An 18,896-nucleotide genomic window follows, 5' to 3' on the forward strand; every position below is an offset into this window, starting at 1 on the left:
AGGGTCCCTTTGCCTAGCAGCTGAGAATCATGTTCACAGAATCACAGAATCACAAGGTTGGAAAAGACCTTTGAAGATCATCAAGTCCAACCATTCCCATTCTTTGCTAAACCATATCCCTAAGTACCTCATCTACCCTTTTTCTAAACACATCCAGGGAAGGTGACTCAGCCACCTCCCTGGGCAGCCTGTTCCAGGCCCTGACAACTCTTTCAGTAACATTTTTTTTTCTAATGTCCAATATAAACCTGCCCTGGCACAGCTTTGTGCCATTTCCCCTTGTCCTATCTCCTGTCACTTAGCTGAAGAGACCATCGCCCACCTCTCTACAACCTCCCTTCAGGTAGTTGTAGGTGGTGATGAGGTCTCCCCTCAGCCTCCTCTTCTCCAAGCTAAACATCCCCAGCTCCCTCAGCTGCTCCTCATAGGATTTGCCCTCCAGCCCCTTCATCAGCATGGTTGCCCTTCTCTGCACCCGCTCCAGGACCTCAATGTCCTTCTTATGGTGAGGAGCCCAGAACTGGACACGGTACTCGAGGTGTGGTGTCACCAATGCCGAGTACAGGGGCACAATTACTTCCCTAAACCTACTGGCCACACTATTTTTGATACAAGCCAAGATTCCATTGGCCGCCTTGGCCCCCTGGGCATACTGCTGACTTGTATCCAGCCTGCAGTTAACCAACAGCCCCAAGTCCTTCTCTGCCTGACAGCTCTCCAGCCAGTCTCCCCCAAGCCTGTAAATGTTGATAACACATTGATTTCTGCCAAGCAGTCAAAGACTTTTCAGCTTCTTATACTACCTGGTGAAGAGAAGGTGGGGGCCACCAAGAAACTGGGAAGGGACATAACCAGTCCAAACTGGCCAAGGGGACATTCCATACAATACCATCTGTCATTTATAATGGGGTGGAATGAGGGGCTGAATGGCAGCTGGGGGCCTGGAGGGGCAGCTGGGGGTCTTGCGCAGCATTGACTTTGGCGTGATGGCTAAATAACTGTCTGCTGATGGGGTGGTGAATGAGTTACATGTTTTGCTTTGCATGCACCGGTGGCCAGAGAGGCTAAGCAGTGGCGGGGAGGGGAGAGGCATGTCTTGTGCATCATTGATTCATCCTTAGAGCTAAAGGAGGGAAGATGTAGATTAGATATTAGGAGAAAGTTCTTTACAGAGAGAGTGGTGAGGTGCTGGAACAGGCTGCCCAGAGAGGTGGTGGATGTCTCATCCCTGGAGGTGTTCAAGGTCAGGTTGGATGGGGCCCTGGGCAACATTGTGTAGATCCAGGACTGGAGGTTGGTGTGCTTCCTGTGTCAGGGGGGTTGGAACTCTGTGATCCTTGGGGTCCCCTTCCAACCCATGCCATTCTGTGATTGACTTTGGGTGGAGAGCCATTGTGCTGTTCATCAGTTGTTTTCTGTATATATTATTATTTTAAATATTATCTTCCCTTTTTGTTGTTTGGTTTTGTTTGGGTTTTTTTTTGGTTTTTGTTTCCTATTGAACTGGTTTTGTCCCATTTCATGGGTTCTCGCACTCTTAGGATTCTCTCCCACATCCTTCTGCATGGTGCTTAATTGCTAGCCATGGCTAAACCAGAAAACTGTGTTTGGATATATTTTGGGCTTATGGTGCTATTAGCTTCCTTTTGTAAGATGGTAACAACAGGAAGAAAGTTTCTCTTTTTATAGTAGATACTGAACTTCCTGGAGGAGAGGCTTTGCCTGAAAAAGCAAGCAAGGTTTTGCCACCTGGATAGTATTTTCTGTGGTCATTCTCACCCCACTATTTATCTTTATAAATAAATGTTATGCTGCACTCTGGAACACCATCAAATGTGCATATGCAGGGTGGGAGCATCCTCTACTGAACTATACTTGAGTAGGAGCATACCTGATGAAGTAGCCACCCGGCAACACCAAAGGGACAGTGTAACCACCCTTCCAAGCAAAACTGCCTCTGAGGCCAGACCAAATACACTGGACTTGCTACTCAGGGAGTGTTGGCAATAGTCTCAGTCTTTCACAGAGTTTTATTGCAGAAAATGACGTTCCTTGTAGTTTGTTAATGAATTATTCTATTTGATACATATCAGAGAATATCCCAGTGTTGGAGATGTGAATTTTATTGTGCAGTAGAGGAGAATGGATTAAAAAATCATCGCTAATCTTTAATCTCTGTTTTAAAGTATCAACCTTTGTCTCTCAAGTATCAATTTTTGTGTAGGGTACGTCTTCTAAGTGGCCTGTAGTACAGCAGCTTAGAGGAAATAGGTGTTTGTGCTCTAGCAGCAGAGGTGGTATGTTTCAAGCTGCCATTTAATTTTGTGCTGATTTTGGCTGGGATAGAGTTAATTTTCTTCATGGTTGCTAGTGTTTTGAGCTGTGTTTTGGTTTTGCAGTGTTGATAATGTAGAGGTGGATTTGTTATATCAAGATGTTTTTGTTACTGTTGAGCAGTGCTTATACAAAGCCAAGACCATATCTGCTTCTCACTCTGCAATACCAGCAAGTTGGCTGGGGGTGCACGTGAAGTTGGGAGGCAACACAGCTGACCTCAGCTGACCAAAGGGATATTCCATACCTTATGACATCACACACAGCATGTACAAGGGGGTTGGGAAAGAAGAAGAATAAGGGGGTGTGGCGGCATTTGGATACAGTATGGGCATGCTCTGCTGCTGTTCAGGCCAGTGCAACTGCAGTGATTGATTCCTGTGGCGAAATATTTTCTTTCTGAAGTGATGTCTAGAAAGAATCTAATTGTTATGAAACTCTGTGTTTGAGCTTAAATATTCTTTTTTTTTTTTTTCAATATAATTATTGTTCAGAAACCAGCTTGCTCATTTGGGTCTGAAGAGACCAGCTGATTCACTAGGAACTCATGAAGTCATGTCTTTTAATGCATCTTTGTCAATCTTTACATCTTCATTGGTGGTGTCACCAAGAACCTAACTGGCATTCTTTATGTAATTTGATGACAAAAGTCTTAATTGTGTCTTGGAACTATATACCCGTAAATTTTTAGAATGGAAGTAGTGTTTTGTCCAAAATTATCACTCTGAGATACAATGACAAACCCCCTGCCTGATGAAAAGAAGTAAATCTATTTTTTGTTTGCCTAAGGACTATGGAAAGAACCAGTCTCATGCTGACTGTTGTTGAATTTTTTTCTTCTCCAGGATTCAGGTTGGCTTCTTTTCTTCTCAGTGCATTATTTCTTAAACTTTCCTGGTGGCTTTAAGGTGACCCTGGCTTCTTGGAAGTGCAGAGTAGCGCAGGAGTGCAGGTGAATTCTTGGAAGGCAGAGTTTTGCTGTGTTTTGATTGCCAGCAAACTTTTAAACAAAAGTTTAGACAATAATGACAACAACAAAACAAAATCATTGTTTTGCTTCATTGTGCTCTCCAGCAAAAATGTAGACAAAAACCATAATATATAATAAGTTTAATAGTACTGTACATGTCAGGTGTGCTTATTTGTGGTCTTCCAAGGACATACTGGGAGAGTGAATTGAGATGTATCTGGTCTTAGCCTCCACAGTAAAGTAGTATGGAGAACCTCTGACTATTAGAGTACACGCTCCTTTTTCCCCCCCCAAGTGTCTTTCTGATACTCATTTCTTGAACAACAACGGTTAATAAAGGGCCTGTGGTTTTGTTTCTTTGGGTTTTTTTTTAAACCTAACAGCTCCAAATAAAAATTGGTTTGAATCTTGGAGATATTTTGCTTATAGAATCTCTGTCAGCTTGCAAGTTTGCAGTGATTTGTGGAGACAGGGGAAGCAAAGCAGTCAAAGCTTGTATTTCTAGTATTAATATAATATATATTAATATATATAAAAACTACATATTTAATTCTTTAAACTGCAAGCCTATTTTCTAGTGTTCCTGAGCCTTTTTTTACAAAGCCTTCCTATTCATGTTCTAATTATATATGCTTATCTGGTTAAATAATGTTGATCTGGTGGTAGTGTGTTACTGTCTTGTCCTTTTGCGATCTCTCCAACAAAGACTTCTCTTACCCTTCACATTTTAACGTGGGCTGTATTTTGCCCAGAGACTCCATTCTGTCAAATAACGTATTTATCTCTGCAGTTCTGTAAGTAGGAGTGAGTAACAAAGCTTTGGAGACAGTTTTGCTCAGGTTTGCACATTTACAATGTTTCTCAGGATTCCTTTACCACAGACCCGTATCTAGACGCAGACTTTCTCAGTTGTACATCTGTCTGCTCCTGTTGTCTGATCCTGAATGAAGTCTATTATTACCTTGCTAGTAACTGTGATGTTGCAACTGAATGATAGATTGTGGACATATATATGTGTGTAGGCACACATATTTTATACACCTCTGTGTATGTACATACATGTGTATGTATTTATATACACACACGCAGAATATAGGCAGAATATAGGTTGAGATGCAACACACTAGTAATTTGTAGGTGCAAGTGAATTCGTGAAACAAAATAGTTTGTTACAAACATAGACTAACATCTTGTGAAGTATATGATTTAAAAAAACCACCAAAACCCAACAAACCAAATAAAACTAAAACCAAACAAAAAACCAAAACCACAACCAAACAATAACAAAGAAAACAATCCCACAACCAAAAAAGGCATTACTTTTGTTCAGTTTCAGTAACTCAGTATTTTATTGGTGGTCCATTTTCTAGCAAACACGCGTCTAAACTAACCACCAAAGACTCCGTTGCAGACCAAGCAAGAAGGGATTTAGTTTTCCTCATATTAACTTTTAAACTTTTTTCAGTAAGCAGATTGCTAGTGCTAAATGAGTGGTTTCCCATTGAAAACATCAGACAGCAGACTCCAAAGCTAGACCTGCTAAGAGAATAGGGATAAAAATCAGTAGAAGTGACATGGGAGCTCTGAGAATCTCTCTTCACTGTCACTGCATAATGATGTTAGGGACCCCAGAGGAATGTTTTTAATTGTTCTTTGCGTATGTACACTGCATAATTCTGCTGTAAATAATGGTTTTCCTATTTTTCTTCATTTGTAAAATGGTATTGTCATCTCTATTATTTTTGAGTAGCACTGAGATGCTCAAAATAGTTATGCTTAGGATTGTAATGCTCACTGTGAAAAACGTACACAATATTTGGTTTAATGATGAGAAAAGGAAATACAGAGGTTACTATAAGCAGGGTCCGTTTCCACAAATTTGAGATAAATTTGCTAGTGTTTTTGTCTTTCAGAAGTGGATAAAGCAAAGCAAGAACTTTCTATTGCTGTGTGCCCATCGTCATTTTATGTACAAAACTTTATACCAAACTTCTTCCAGAAATGTGGTCTTCTAATGTCTGAATGATAAAGGGTACTACTCTTTCATATCCCACTATCATTTAATCCCATAATATTTTGAATATTCTGACTGCAAGAGTGAATAATTCTAAATAGTAGCTATTTATAAATAACAGCATTTTGTAAAAATAATAGAATATTGTTACAAATAATAGAGTAAGAAATTGTATTCTGCACGTATGTGTACATATACATTTACATAAGTCTGTACATATGCATAGGTATACATAAATATTTGTGTATGTACACATATATACATATTTTACCTATAGACGTGTATTGTTGCTTATGGATTTCCACAATCCGTTATTCATCTAATAGAAACCTTCGCTAAAGTATCTAGAAGCCCTTTTGTAGAATACTTTTGCTCAAATTGCCCGCTCGAAGTTTCTTCAAAATGAGGTTGGCCAGTAAAAAAGACAAGAGTTAAATACATTTGTGGAGAGAATCCTTTTTTCTTGTTTGGTGAGTCCTGTCCCCCTCCTCCTTCCTCCCACGCCCCCCCCCCCCCCCCCCTCCTTATTGCATTTCATTTCTTCTATTTGTTTTTTGTTTACAAGTAAATTTAAACCAAATTAATTATTTGTTCTGAGATTTACAGTATTACATGTACCTTTCAGGAAAAATTAAGTCAAATGCTCAGTTCTTTTTTATAACATCAGAGTATTTTGGAATCTTGTGGATTAAATTTTATTTGATGGAGACTTGGAAACCTCAGGACAGTATCTATATGCAGCTGTGACATGAACTGTTACCCAGTAGCTGTGGTAAAGCCACTTAGTCTGCAAGTGGTGTCAGTCAAGCCTAATGTGATGTGAATTGGCTCAAGCTTGTGAATGAACAACATCCAGATGTGAAGTGCTGGATGTAGCTCAACATGTTGCTGACTGGGGATAGTGCATGTGCATATAGTACTGCTTATTCAGTACTTTGTACTGTATCTAAGGTAAGAAGGGAAATCTACCACAAACAAGAAAACTCACATGGTATAAAGAGAGCAGTAGCAATTGCAGTTGAAATACAAGACAGTATATTCCTTGGGTACCAGTGTGTGTGTGTGTCTGTGTGTGTGTGTTTCTGTGTCTGTGTGTGTGTCCCCCCGCATCCCCACACATGCATATATGCAAAAGAGTGAAGGAGAAGGCAATTGATTTTCCCTCTCTCACATCTTTACTTGGTGTTTTAGAATTCAGGGGGTTTTATGCTGTTTCTTACCTGAGGTAGTGATGACAATAAGCAGTGACAAACTCTCCTTCCCTGCCCTAATATGGAAGGATTTATAGGGAGCTTGGCCATGATTTCTGCTTGGCTTAATGATGAGAAAAGGAAACACAGGGGCTGCTGTAAGCTGGTTCTGTTTCCATAAATTTGAGATACTTGTCTTCCTTGATCACTTCTGTCCAGGTCCAAAACAACACAAGGACTGCAAAGTTTTATGACAAACTAGATCTTCTGTAAGGGAAATTATGAAATTATATAGTTATGAACTAAGAATCTTTTTCCTCCTTGTTTTTTTAAATGTTGTTTTTCTCAGTATTTGCAGAAAGAAGTCATGTAAGGGAGGTATAAATTCAACAATAGCAGTTACCCTTCTCCTGTACTTTGTAGGCAAGGAAATAGCACATCAAATAAAACTTTACAGTATGAGTATGAGTTTTGTAGATCAGTTTGAGAATCACTATGGATACAATCAAACTTTAGTTTGTCTCCTTCCTTGGGCAGAAGTAAGCCTTTGCAGAGGTGTGCTGTCCTGTTTTTCCTAGGCATAAAGAAAGACCTTAAGCATGCAGAAATTGCACTACAGATAAAATGGGTATCATTACAACTTCTCTGCTTTGACCTTGGATTTTTCCACTCATTCTTAACATACCACTGGAGAGGCTGATGTGTAGTGGCTACACAGGGTGCTGAAAATTTTCTGTAGTGAAGCATATGGAACAGGACTACACTGCTGAAATATGGTATATAGCTTCCTCTTATTTCTCCGTGTGTGTATGTACTTCAGTGCTTTTTTAAAATTTATTTATGAACTAGTTCTAATATTATTCTGTTTAAGTGTTTAGAAAAATATATGTGAAGACATTGGTGGCACACTGCAAAATGTCTCTCTGCTTATTCCATTGTCAGTTTAATCCATGACTTGTCAGATGTAGCTGTTTGGCAACTAAATCTCTCTTCTGTGTGGGGAAAAAAAAAGAATGTTTGCTAAATTTGCTATTATTTTTAATGTTCACAGGAATCGGGTTATAATTTTAATTATTTATTTTTTCTCTTTTTTTTTTTTCCCCTCCCACCTCCTTTTATAGGTAGCATTGGTACATCCTTTCAATGCCACTCAATCCATCAAGATCACATTTGTAATGATGACAGTGACAAGGTGAGGCTTACATAAACGTTTCTGTCACAAGATGCATATGCATTGGGGGTTTTTTTATGTATTGCTTTTACTATACAAAGATTGTTTTGCAGGTGTAGCAGCCAGTTTTCAGAGTTAGGTTTTAAACAGTCTCTGTCATATTAATTAATACATTTTAGTCAACAATCATTTAGTCAGTTAAGGAGGTATATTTGTCTTTAGTACTGTATTTTTCCTTTTGATTGTAAACCTTTGCTATTGTAAACATTTGTGATTTGTCCTATTGATACCCTCAGTTAATAAAGAACTGCAATGTTTTTGCCACTTTTTTTGTAGGTTAGGATGTCTTGTTGCATCTGACTTCAGATATTACAGCCTAGCTAATAGTTCAAAGCCTTTTTGCAGTAGCTGTATGTTCCTGTATTGGAGTTGGGAACTGAAGAGTTTTACAGATGGGAAGCTCCAGTGCTACAGCTGTAAATATTAACCTGTCCAGTAGCATGCAAGCATTTTCCTAAGATTCTTTTGACACATTCTCAGGTTAGCTTGCTTTGAGTCAGTAATGCTGTATGTCAAATGTTCAATGATCCTTGGATCATTGTGGCATAAGGAATGGAAGAGTTTTGATGTTGAATTGCTTGTGAGACTTGCTTTCATGTTCCTGTTATTGTTGATGGTTTTATCTTAAGTGTTACTGTCCTTAAGTAATGTGGTTTGCTTAGCATTAGTTCAACATGTCACCTGTGTTACACTGTTAGCAAGTATGACACTTGAACTAACATTTTGGCTTGACATGCCCAGAAAATCACATGTATTAGTCAAATTTTAAATGATCTTTCTTGGGACCTGTCGATGCTTTGGTAAGTGCACAAATCCTTGTGTTTTGAAATTGTTGAGGAAGTTAATTTTAATAGTAGTTCCACATTGTCCCAGAACTAGTTTTCAGTGCAGGTTTCTTTTACAGCCTTATTCTATTCTCTTGTTTTGGTTTATTCCTATCTATTTTTTTCCCTGCTCTTTTTTAACATGTAGTTTTATTTTCAGGTATCATCACATTTAGGGGCTGTTTGAACCTACAGATACTGGTCAAACAGGCTATGCAGAACACACAAAATGATTTGAAATTGCCAGCAGATTAATTGGTTAACTAATTTCAGTAGTACTCACTGCTTGCAAAATTTGGTGGTGTTTTGTTTGGGTTTTTTTCTGTCCTTGTCAATGTGTTCCTGCAACAAGATTCTTGGTTGACAGCCATGCTAGTACACCAATTTAATACTGTCACTTTCTTTTAATATGCCTCCTTTTCTGTCTATACATGGGAGATCACCTCTATGATAGAATGTCTTCCCTTAGTTTTATTTCATATCAGGGGTATTAAAACTTTCCTAAATCTTAGGTGCTTCACAGGTTTGGGGGTAGGGAGTGGGAAAGGGTGTGGCAGCTTACCTGGTTTAAATTTCAGAAGAGTGCACAGCCCTTTGGGTTGTTTGACACACCACCTGCCTTCACATTAATTGAGAAACTGGGCCACAACTTCACCTTTTTGCATATTTAGGGATGGTGGGAGAAAACAATCTTTGCCATTGATTCTCCACGAACTGTAAAAGCTGACTGGAGTGGCACTTACACAAACAGCAGAAAGAATGTGCTTTGGGTGTATTTCACATCTGTGTTTTCCCTCAAATGCCAGTTTTATTTGATAGGAGCTTTGATTTTTTTGTGAGAATGCATAAAGCTGTTTGCCTTGCATTTCATAGGAAATTCTAGTTGATCCCTAGGTTAAAATGACCACTTGTTGGGAAACAAAGCAGTGAAATACCTTCAGAACCAATGTATCCGCTCTTCTCAGAGCTGAACTTTGTGCTCTTGTTTTAAAAGAGAAGATCGAGCACTTGTGTTCAGTTTGTGTCACTGAGAGGTGTAGGCCAACTAGATGTCTGTTACTTGAATTTTTTGATGGGCTTGTGTATATGGATATTCGTTTAGTTTGTTTGTTTTCCAAATCATGGTTGGCAATGTGCATATATTTTACAGTATGTTCTTCACAAGCTCAGTCTTCATTTTCTGGACAGCAGCAGCATGAAAAGAGTTCTACACCACATATAAAAGGAATGCTGCAGTCTTAATGAAAACAATTCCCAGGCTTCCTCCTCGATTACTTGATTTTTTTTTGACTTGGCACATGCGAATCTTGAATTCATGTTCAGTGACATCAGCAGGAAACCAAAGTCTTAAGATTTTTTTCATGGGTAGCCTCACTGCATTAAGAAGGGTGTGTTGTTGACAGCATTATTGGTAGTACTACAAACCTTTCTTTTTGTAGTATCAAAACCAGTACTTTGCCTTTTGTGTTATAAAAATATCTAGCATATCAAAGATACAGAGTCTATTTCCCATTTTACTTGGTGTTGCAAAGTGATTATAGTTGAGATACATCTTAAAATAATTGTTGCTTTGGAGATGGGATCCTCAAAGCATGCGTTGGGGGGACCCTTTTTCATGTTTGTAACTTAATTGATTTTTCTTTGAAGTGTAATATGCTGTGTATGTTTAATACAATCTTAAAATTCATTAATTAAAGCTGGAATTGTCATTCTTAAAACATTAAATAGCAGAACTGAATACATTTCTTCATGGCACACAACATTTAAGGAATTTATTTGTAAGAAGGTGCTACTCTTCCTTGGGATATTACTTTGCTTTAATGCCCAAACAGTGGTTTCCTACTAGTGGTGAACAGAGAGGTAAATGCAAGTGCCTTTCAATTATATTCAGTTTATTTAGCTTTTAAGTTCTATATTTTTGGGGGGTGGTTGTTTCACCAGTTGTGTACTTTCATTAAAGGATGCTTCTGCAATTTGAAAAGAAACTTCAAAGATGCAATGCTGAACTACTCTTGAGATATCTCTTTTCAGAGATCTCATCAAGTTATCTACTCCTTAGTTCTCATACAGTAAAAAACCCAAATTGACCACTCAGTAATGATGAAAAAAAAAAAAGCACCACAGTCCAGTGGAATTTTTTTCACTGGCATCTAGGTGGTTGGAAATGACTATTAATTTCCAAATGTTTACCTTAGCTTTTTAAAATTCCATTTATTTTACTTTCATAATATTATTCCAACTAGATTTGCTGTCTTATAGTAATAGTTTCTCTTTGCTTGTTACTTAAGACCCAAATACATAACATCTTTTGATTCACTATTTCTAATCTTTGAATTTCCTGGTTACAGTTGGTACATCTTCCATTTCTTTAGTAATTTCTTGTTTGTCTGCCTTTATGGGTACCCAGCCCTCAGTCTGTCATCTAGAGGGTTGTCAACTCTTTAAAATGGATCGACTTTTTTCTTCTTTACATGTCACAGAGTCGGATAGAGTAAGCCTGGCAGGTGCATCTATAGCTGAATTCAGGTATTTTGAAGTCCATCATGCTTATTAATATGTGATAAAATAAGGCTATATGCATCTTTTGTGGGGAACACATGAGGGAAAGTATGTAGAAAATTGAGACTATTAGGAGTTTCTTTTGCCCCCTCTAGTTTCAAAACAGGAAAAATTTCTTCCTGCCCAATTAGGGCAGCAATAATTCACTCCTCTGTGTGTGTGTGTTACCTGTCCATCGTCATCGTGCCCCCCCCATCCCAAATTTCAATTAATTCTGCCTGTTCTGAGAAGCTTCCCGGAGTGATATGATTTACTGACTTCCAGCCACTCCCATGCCCAGTGAACTGTCTCCTTTAAAGCACTACTCTTTATTTTGTTTCTCCGGATCAGACACGGGGAAGCTGTAACCCGACGGAAGCAGGGAGAAGGGAGGCTGATTCGGGAGGTGAAGTTAGCCAGGGCGGCGGTTTGTTCGAGAGGAGTAGCTCGCGTAGGCCCGGTGCCTTGCTTGTCCCATTCGCTGAGCGTGAAGGCGCAGCGTGGCTCCGGCGCAGGTAGCAGATGGCCGATCGCGCCCCTCTTAACGACCCACGGGCAGGTGACGCAGCCCCTGCGGGGTTTGTTGGCGCTTTTGGGTCAGCCTCGCCCCTCTCCCGCAGGCCCGGGAGGCAGAGCAGAGCCCCGCTTCCGTAAGCATGACTGGATGGATGTTCGAAGGCTCCTGTTCCATGCTTCGGTGTTGGGCGCGGGGCCCCCAGCGCCCCGGCCCCAGCGAGCGCCCCGCCCTCTCCCCCGTTGGGGGTGGCAGTGCCCAGCGCCGTCGCGCCCGGAAGCTTGCGCGGCAGCTGCTAGCGAGCGGTTTGTGTCGCGTTAGGCTGCGGGGACGGGGAAGCGTCGCGGCGGGGAGGCGCTGTCGGAACGGGTATTCACGGAGCGGCCCCGGGAGCGCCGGGGCAAGGCGGAGCGCAGAACCACACCGCCGCATCGGAGGGCGCGCAGCCACAAACCGAAACTAAGCGGGGCGGGACCTGCGCCTTCCCGCGCATGCGCGCAGAGCCGCGCCTCCGGCCGCGAGCAGCGGCGCTCCGTTGCGCAGGCGCGTAAAGCTGTCGGGCCGCTTCGAGAACGTTGGTTGGCTGCCTCGCCGCCTCTTCCGGTCGCGGCGGTGACGTACGCGACCCGGCCTCGCTGCTGCCCCAGGTGCAAACAAAGGGCGCCCCGTGTTGCCGCCCGCGAGGCGGAAGCCAGCTTCCGCGGGGCTGGGCCGGCCGCGGGGTGACGTCACCGCCCCCGGGGACGGCGGGGCGCGTGCGGGCTCGCGGCGGTCCGGAGGAGCGGGATATGGCGGGCGGCGGGGGTGGCGGGCTGCGGGCGCAGGCGGCAGCAGCAGCGCGGGCGCGGAGCGGTCGAGGGGCACGCGGGGCATTCGTCCTGTGATGGACGGAGGTCGCCGGGCCGACGCTGCAGGAAGCGGTCTCTTGGGCAGGCGGTGCGGGCCCGGCCGGGGCGGCAGCAGCGGGGCTCCTGGCCGACGCGACAGGAGGCGGCGAGGCAACCCTGACGGTGACTGCGGGGCGCACGGAGAAGGCGGAGGCGCGGCCCCACCGTGCCCCGCGGCCACAGGTACCGGCGTGGGGAAGCAGGTAGGGGTGGGCAAGGGGGGTGGGGCCGCAGAGGCTCCGCCCGGGGCCCCACGAGTCACCAGCGTCGAGCCTGGCAGCTCACGGGGAGAAGGGGCGGCCTCCGGCGGTGGGGCAGGCGGGCGTCTCGGGGCGGCTTTTGTGGGGCCGCGGGAGACTGCGGGTCCTGGGCGTCACGTCGCCGGTGGGAAGCCTGAGCGGCCCCGTGTGCCTGCGTGGAAGCCGTGCTTCCGCGTGGGGGCACCTGCACGGTGGATGAGAGCACGGCGAGGTTAATTCGGGGGTGTACGCATTTGATCTTGTTAAAAGCGCTTCATCTGCTTTGGCATAAGGTAGAAATGGAACTTAAAAAATCACCTGGCTTTCCAGAACTGAATTGCTGTGTGCTGTCTGCAACAAGGCAAGTGGGTTCAATGTGCTGCGTGCCAGTAGGTAACAAGTGTGCCTAAGGCTTGGAACAGCTGATTGCCCTCCCGCTCTTAAGAGTTTTAGGCATCTGATTCTTCAGTAAGTTGAGGAAAGAAAAAACTGTTCAAGGGAACATTGATGCTGGTAGGCATATGTTTTACAGCATTCATTTTTCAGCATGTGTGAGCTAATTCTCATCGCTGTATAGCATCAAGGGGAATTTTTTTTGTACTTAGGCCAAAAGGATGCATCTTGTTTCCTCAAGAGCTTGTGTATTGTAAAACCGATAATGCACTGAGGTTTTTTTCTGGAGACATCCATTTTCATTTATAATAGCAAGTAATATAGTAATTCCTTATGCAGAAGTTTATTGAAGTGGAAGTGATGAGAATGTTTATGAATGTATAACATTTATGTATTAGAACAGCTTTTTGAGGGTAGTGTTTGGAGCAAATGTGTATGTTCTGAAGTTCTTCAAAAGCACAGTGAATCAACTGGAATGGTAAGATGAATGCAATTAGTAATGGCCTGGTTTATTCACGCATTGCTTACTACTTGATTATGTGTTGCTGCTGACCTGCTTGTTGTTAAATGTCACTCACTGAGGCAGCTACTTTGGTTTTGCCTGAGTTATGGTATTTTTCCACACCCCATGGATTTTCATATTTCCTGGACCAGTAGACTCCTTACCTGTTTTGCAGCACTATAAGAATGAAAAATACAAACTTTTTTTTTCCTTTGAGAAGGTATTGCAACTGTGGTATTAGAGACTCCCTGCTCTGAGAAAGATCAAGAAACTTCATGTGGATGTGGGCATTAAGAGAGAGGAGGGTGCAGTCGCTAGAGGATTGTGTGTGAGGTGCGAGAACAAATAGGTGCCATGGTAGATTTAATGATTGTTGATAATGTTTATCTTCTTTAATCACCAAATCTCTAGGAAAAATACTATGCATACATAGAATACCAATGTGAAGAAAGTTTCCAGGACACTTCTAGGAGATAAGATGTGTTAAGAGATTTTACTACAACAAATGGTGTATCAATAAAAGGAGCTGTAATTTAAGGGATCTCAAGATGCTTCTGTGTAAAACTTGCTTTGCTATCTCCCTGACTCACATAGGAGCTTGAACTTTATTTACATCTAGTTCATGTTGATTTTTATTTTTTTAATAAAAGTGTAATAAATAGTAAATTGAAGTTGCAAGTTGGTCAGTCTTTGTTTTGCGCTTACAGTGGTGTGGAAGTCAGAGTATATAATAGTGTTGTCTTTTTTTCTAAAAGATGGGATTTTGGCTGCCATTGGTGGCATCAGTGTTATTGTGATACATGAAGGTTATATATTATCTGAGTATGTTTTTGTCAATATGTTTTACTGACATTACAGTAGGAGATTAGTTTAAATGATTTAAAGGTAGAGTGTTGAAGTCAAGTTATTTTTTCAACTTGCTACTCAGAAAACCTTCCAGAATGAAGAAAGTCTTAATGAATCAAATCTATGCAAGCCTTTACTAGAGCATGAAGAATTGTGTCATTCGAAAGATAAGTTACTTCTTTAGGGTTACTATTGAGTTGAACCATAAATTGTAATCTTGTTCATTTCAGAGGTGTTATACATGATTGTCCATGGAAGCTACATAGGCTAAATTCCTACTCGGAATTTGTACAGAGCAAGTCTTGAAATTCTGCAGGATTTCTCATTTAAACTTTGTGTGTAGCTCAACCATCGGCCCCTGTCCCAGAGGGATTTGAAAGGTAGGAATAAGGGTACGGGTTGGATGTGAAACTTCTCTGTTCCTATTTTCAGTCAGAGCACTGTTCTGACTGTGGAGGACTGGTTCTTGAAATGTCTGGAAAGGCAGAGGTTTGACTTAATGAGTTCATGCAGAAGTAGAGGTGGTGGATTCCTTTTCTATGTAAGCATCTGTTTCAGTGTAAATAATCTGTACTTCACGCCCATTTCTAAAAAGGGTGGGAAGGAAGACCCTGGAAACTGCTGACATGTCAGCCTCAGCTCTGTGCCTGGACAGATCATGGAACAGATCCTCCTAGAAGCTGTGCTAGGGCACATGCAGGACAGGGAGGTGATTCGAGGCAGCCATCATGGCTTCACTTAGGGGCAAATCTTGCCTTAGCAATCTAGTGGCTTTCTATAATAGAGTAACTGCATCACAGTAGACAAGGGAAGAGCTATGGATGTCATCTGTCTGGATTTCTGCAAGGCCTTTGACACCATCCCCCACAACATCCTTCTCTGCAAGTTGGGGAGATACGGATTTGATGGGTGGACTGTTCAGGGGATAGGGAATTGGCTGGATGGTCACATCCCGAGGGTGGTGACCAGTGGCTCCAAGTCCAGATGGAAGACTGTGACAAGCGGTGTTCCTCAAGGGTCTGTGCTGGGACCAGTGCTGTTCAGTATCTTCATTAATGATGTTGTCGGGGGATTGAGTCGGCAGTACTGAAACAGCAGGTTTGCTGATGATACCAAGCTGGATGGTGCAGTTGATATGCCAGAGGAATGGGATGCCATCCAGGGGGACCTGGACAGGCTGGAGAAGTGGGCCCAGGTCAACCTCATGAGATTCAACAAAACCAAGTGCAGGATTCTGCACCTGGCTTAGGACACCCCCCATTATCCATACAGGTTAGGAGATGATGTGTTGGAAAGCAGCCCTGAGAAAAAGGACTTGGGGGTACTAGTGGATAAAAAGCTGGACATGAGCCACCAGTGTGCACCTGCAGCCCAGAAGGCCAACTGCATCCTGGGCTGCATTAGGAGAAGTATGGCCAGCAGATTGAGAGAGGTGATTTTGTCCCTCTGCTCTGGTGAGACCTCACCTGGAGTACTGTGTCCAGCTTTGGAGCCCTCAACACAAAAAGATTTGGATCTGTTGGATTACATCCAGAGGAGGATCACAAAAATGATCAAAGGGCTGGAGCACCTCTCCTGTGAAGACAGTTAGGCTTGTTAAGCTTGGAGAAGAGAAGGCTCCAGGGGGACCTTATAGCAGTACCTGAAAGATGCCAGTAAGAAAGCTGGGGAAGAACTGTTCACAAGGGCATGTAGCAATAGGACGAAGGACAATGGGAGAGGAGATTTAGGTATTAGGAAAAGGTTATTCACTATGAGGGTGGTAGATCACTGTAACAGGTTGCCCAGAGAGGGGTGAATGCTCCATTCCTGGTGATATTCAGGGTCAGGCTTGATTTGAGCTCTGAGCAACCTGATCTAATGAAGGGGTCATATTGCAGGGCAGACTAGATGATCTCTAAAGGTCCCTTCCAACCCAATATATTCTATGACTATAATATGGCATATTAAAATTATGTTGTAGGCAAAGCTTGTCTGGGTCTCCAATTTAACGGGATAATATTCATGGGTTTTACTCTTTCATTTCACTTGTAAGTGTGTAAATTCCTCTTGTACTGAGCTCTTCAAAGACCAGAGAAACTTCCTTTGCTTTTTGGTGCCCTCTACTGTTTTCTCTTTGTGATAATATTGAAAGCTGGGGGGTGGTTTTTTGTCTTTTAACAGCAATAAAATGCTAAGAGCAGCACCTCTTTAAAAACAGTGGGAAAGGAAAAGAATGAAAGGAACCCTTTTATCATCTTGAGCATTTTGCTGATTGCTACCCAACCAGTTTGCCTGGATTACAGTGGAATTGTTCCTCACCTGGTAGAAAAATAAGCATCATAAACTGCTTTGCCTAATGTCTTACAAAGGTATTCCAGCTCCAGAAAACTGGTGCCTTTGCTTGTCCCCTTTCAGAGAAATAGAGACTTTCTTTCATGTTGTCTTGGCTCCAGCTGAGGTAGAGTTAATTTTTCTTTCTATTAGGTATAGTTCTGGTGTTTTGAGTTTAGTACAAGAATAGTATTGACAGCACACTGACGTTTTTTAGTTGTTGCTAGGTAGTTCTTGTGTCTACGCTAAGTCAAGGATTTTTCAGTTTCTCACACCTTCCCAGGTGCACGAGAAGCTGTGAGAGCAGAGCCAGGACAGCTGACTCCGGTTGGCCAAAGGGATGTTCCCTACCATGTAACACCATGCTTCGTGTGTAACTGGGGAAGTTAGCCAGGAGGTGGGATTGCTGCTTGGAAACAGACTGTGGATTGGATTGGTTTATTTTCCTTTCACACACATGGTGAGCGTTTGTGCATCTCTTGTATAATTGCTATTGTGGTTATTGTTGCTATTCTTTTCCCTTGTTATCTTATTAAACTGTCTTTATCTCCACACATTAGGGTTTTTTTTCATCCTACTTTCCACCCCATTGAAAGGGGAGGAGTGAGCAAGTGGCTGTGTGATGCTCAGTTACCAGGTGATGTTAAACCACAAGATATGTCCGTGGCTCCTGATTCTCAGGGGGCACATTCCAGATTTGCTGCCCTAGAACTTTTCATGTCCTGGTTCACTTGCAATAACAGTGATTTTGTATTTTTCACCACGACCTCAGATGCTGCAAAAGGTGTGCTTCATGCAAGTGCCACTTCAGTGCTTTATTTGCTTCCTTTCTGTTTTAAGTAGCTCTTCTGTCTTGCGATTCTGTTCCTGTCCCTGAAATCTGTGAACACCTCTGTCCTGGGCAAACTCAGCAATTGCATGAACTCAACCCTGTCCTTTCACTGGATCCTCTTATCTTGGTCTAGTGTTCTGTCTTTGCCAGCTGTGTTAGTTTCTGACAGAACTGGACAAATCTTTCTCTCACATTGCAGTAATAGTAAATCATTGGGGAGACAGCATTCATGGAGCAACTGACAGTGCTGTTGAGCAGATGCTCTCTCTGCCAGTTTTCATGAAGGCTTTAGAAGATGATCTATCTAGACAAATAAAAGTTAGAATTTTTTTTTTCCTTATTCAGGTTGTTTCTTTAGATGAATCTCTGTTAGGATTGTTCTTTTTAAAAGCTGTGATGCCGTGAATGTTTTTGATGAGCTGCATTTTAATCTGATTCTCAGAAATCAATCTCTTGAAAAAACATTTAAAACTATTCTGCTGGTAAATACTGAGGGAGGGCATTTCTGTTTTGATACCCTCTTTGTGGAAGGATGTTGGGAAAACACTGGAACTGAATAATTAAGAGGTTGAAGGCATAAATGAGTAGGAACAGGTATTAATTTTAAACAATGTTGTGGAAGGAACTTGAGAGAGATAGCGAAGTTCTAGGTGGGTAAGTATGGATTTGAGAAGAATGCTCATATGTGAGCACAAGGAGTCTGGCAAGACCAGTGTGCATTTGGTAGTTTTTGATGCAGCTCTCTACTGAGCATAGAATACATAAAGTGTTCTTCCTCTTTATTGGAATTTCCTTATTGTATAGAGAACAGTCCAAGCACTCTTACTCAAATATAGAAACCTAGTATAGTCTACATATTCTCTGGCTCTGCTTTTAATATGTGGATGTTTACATACATCTGTAGTTGAAATGTGACTTAACAGTTCATAGCTGTGATGGTGACTTGGTTCAGCATAGGGCAGAGCTTCAGGTTGTATAAAAAAGTACCAAATCTCTTGCATACTTTACATTCTTGTTTCTTTTTTCTCCTTAGTAAAAATGTGGGATGAGGTTTGAGAAGTGAGAAGAACATACTTATTTGACTGCATTTGGGGAAGTGAGGCATTTTTCTTTCACATATTTCATATGTATCACATATGAAACATGGTTTGTTGTGTTTCTTTTTTAACAAAACTTCCTCTGACCTTGCATGAGAATAATCCTATTTTCTGCAGTAAATTAGAAGTTCTACACATGTATAAGATGTGTCTTGAAGCTTAGGACATGCAA

At 42.1% G+C, this 18,896-nt stretch overlaps 1 protein-coding gene across 1 annotated transcript in view; it reads left to right on the plus strand.

The window, feature by feature from the left end:
• The window catches only part of RNF38 (ring finger protein 38), a gene marked incomplete at both ends in the record, with an annotated part of 115,971 nt that overhangs the window by 48,388 nt on the left and 48,687 nt on the right, over window positions 1–18,896 (plus strand). Inside the window, one exon of the mRNA XM_084278080.1 lies at window positions 7,630–7,700. Within this exon, the coding sequence (XP_084134206.1) occupies window positions 7,630–7,700 (71 nt within the window). The remainder of the gene's footprint in view (window positions 1–7,629; window positions 7,701–18,896) is intronic.

This window comes from Gallinula chloropus (genome assembly GCF_964237585.1).
Source record: "Gallinula chloropus genome assembly, chromosome: Z".
Classification (NCBI taxonomy): domain Eukaryota; kingdom Metazoa; phylum Chordata; class Aves; order Gruiformes; family Rallidae; genus Gallinula; species Gallinula chloropus.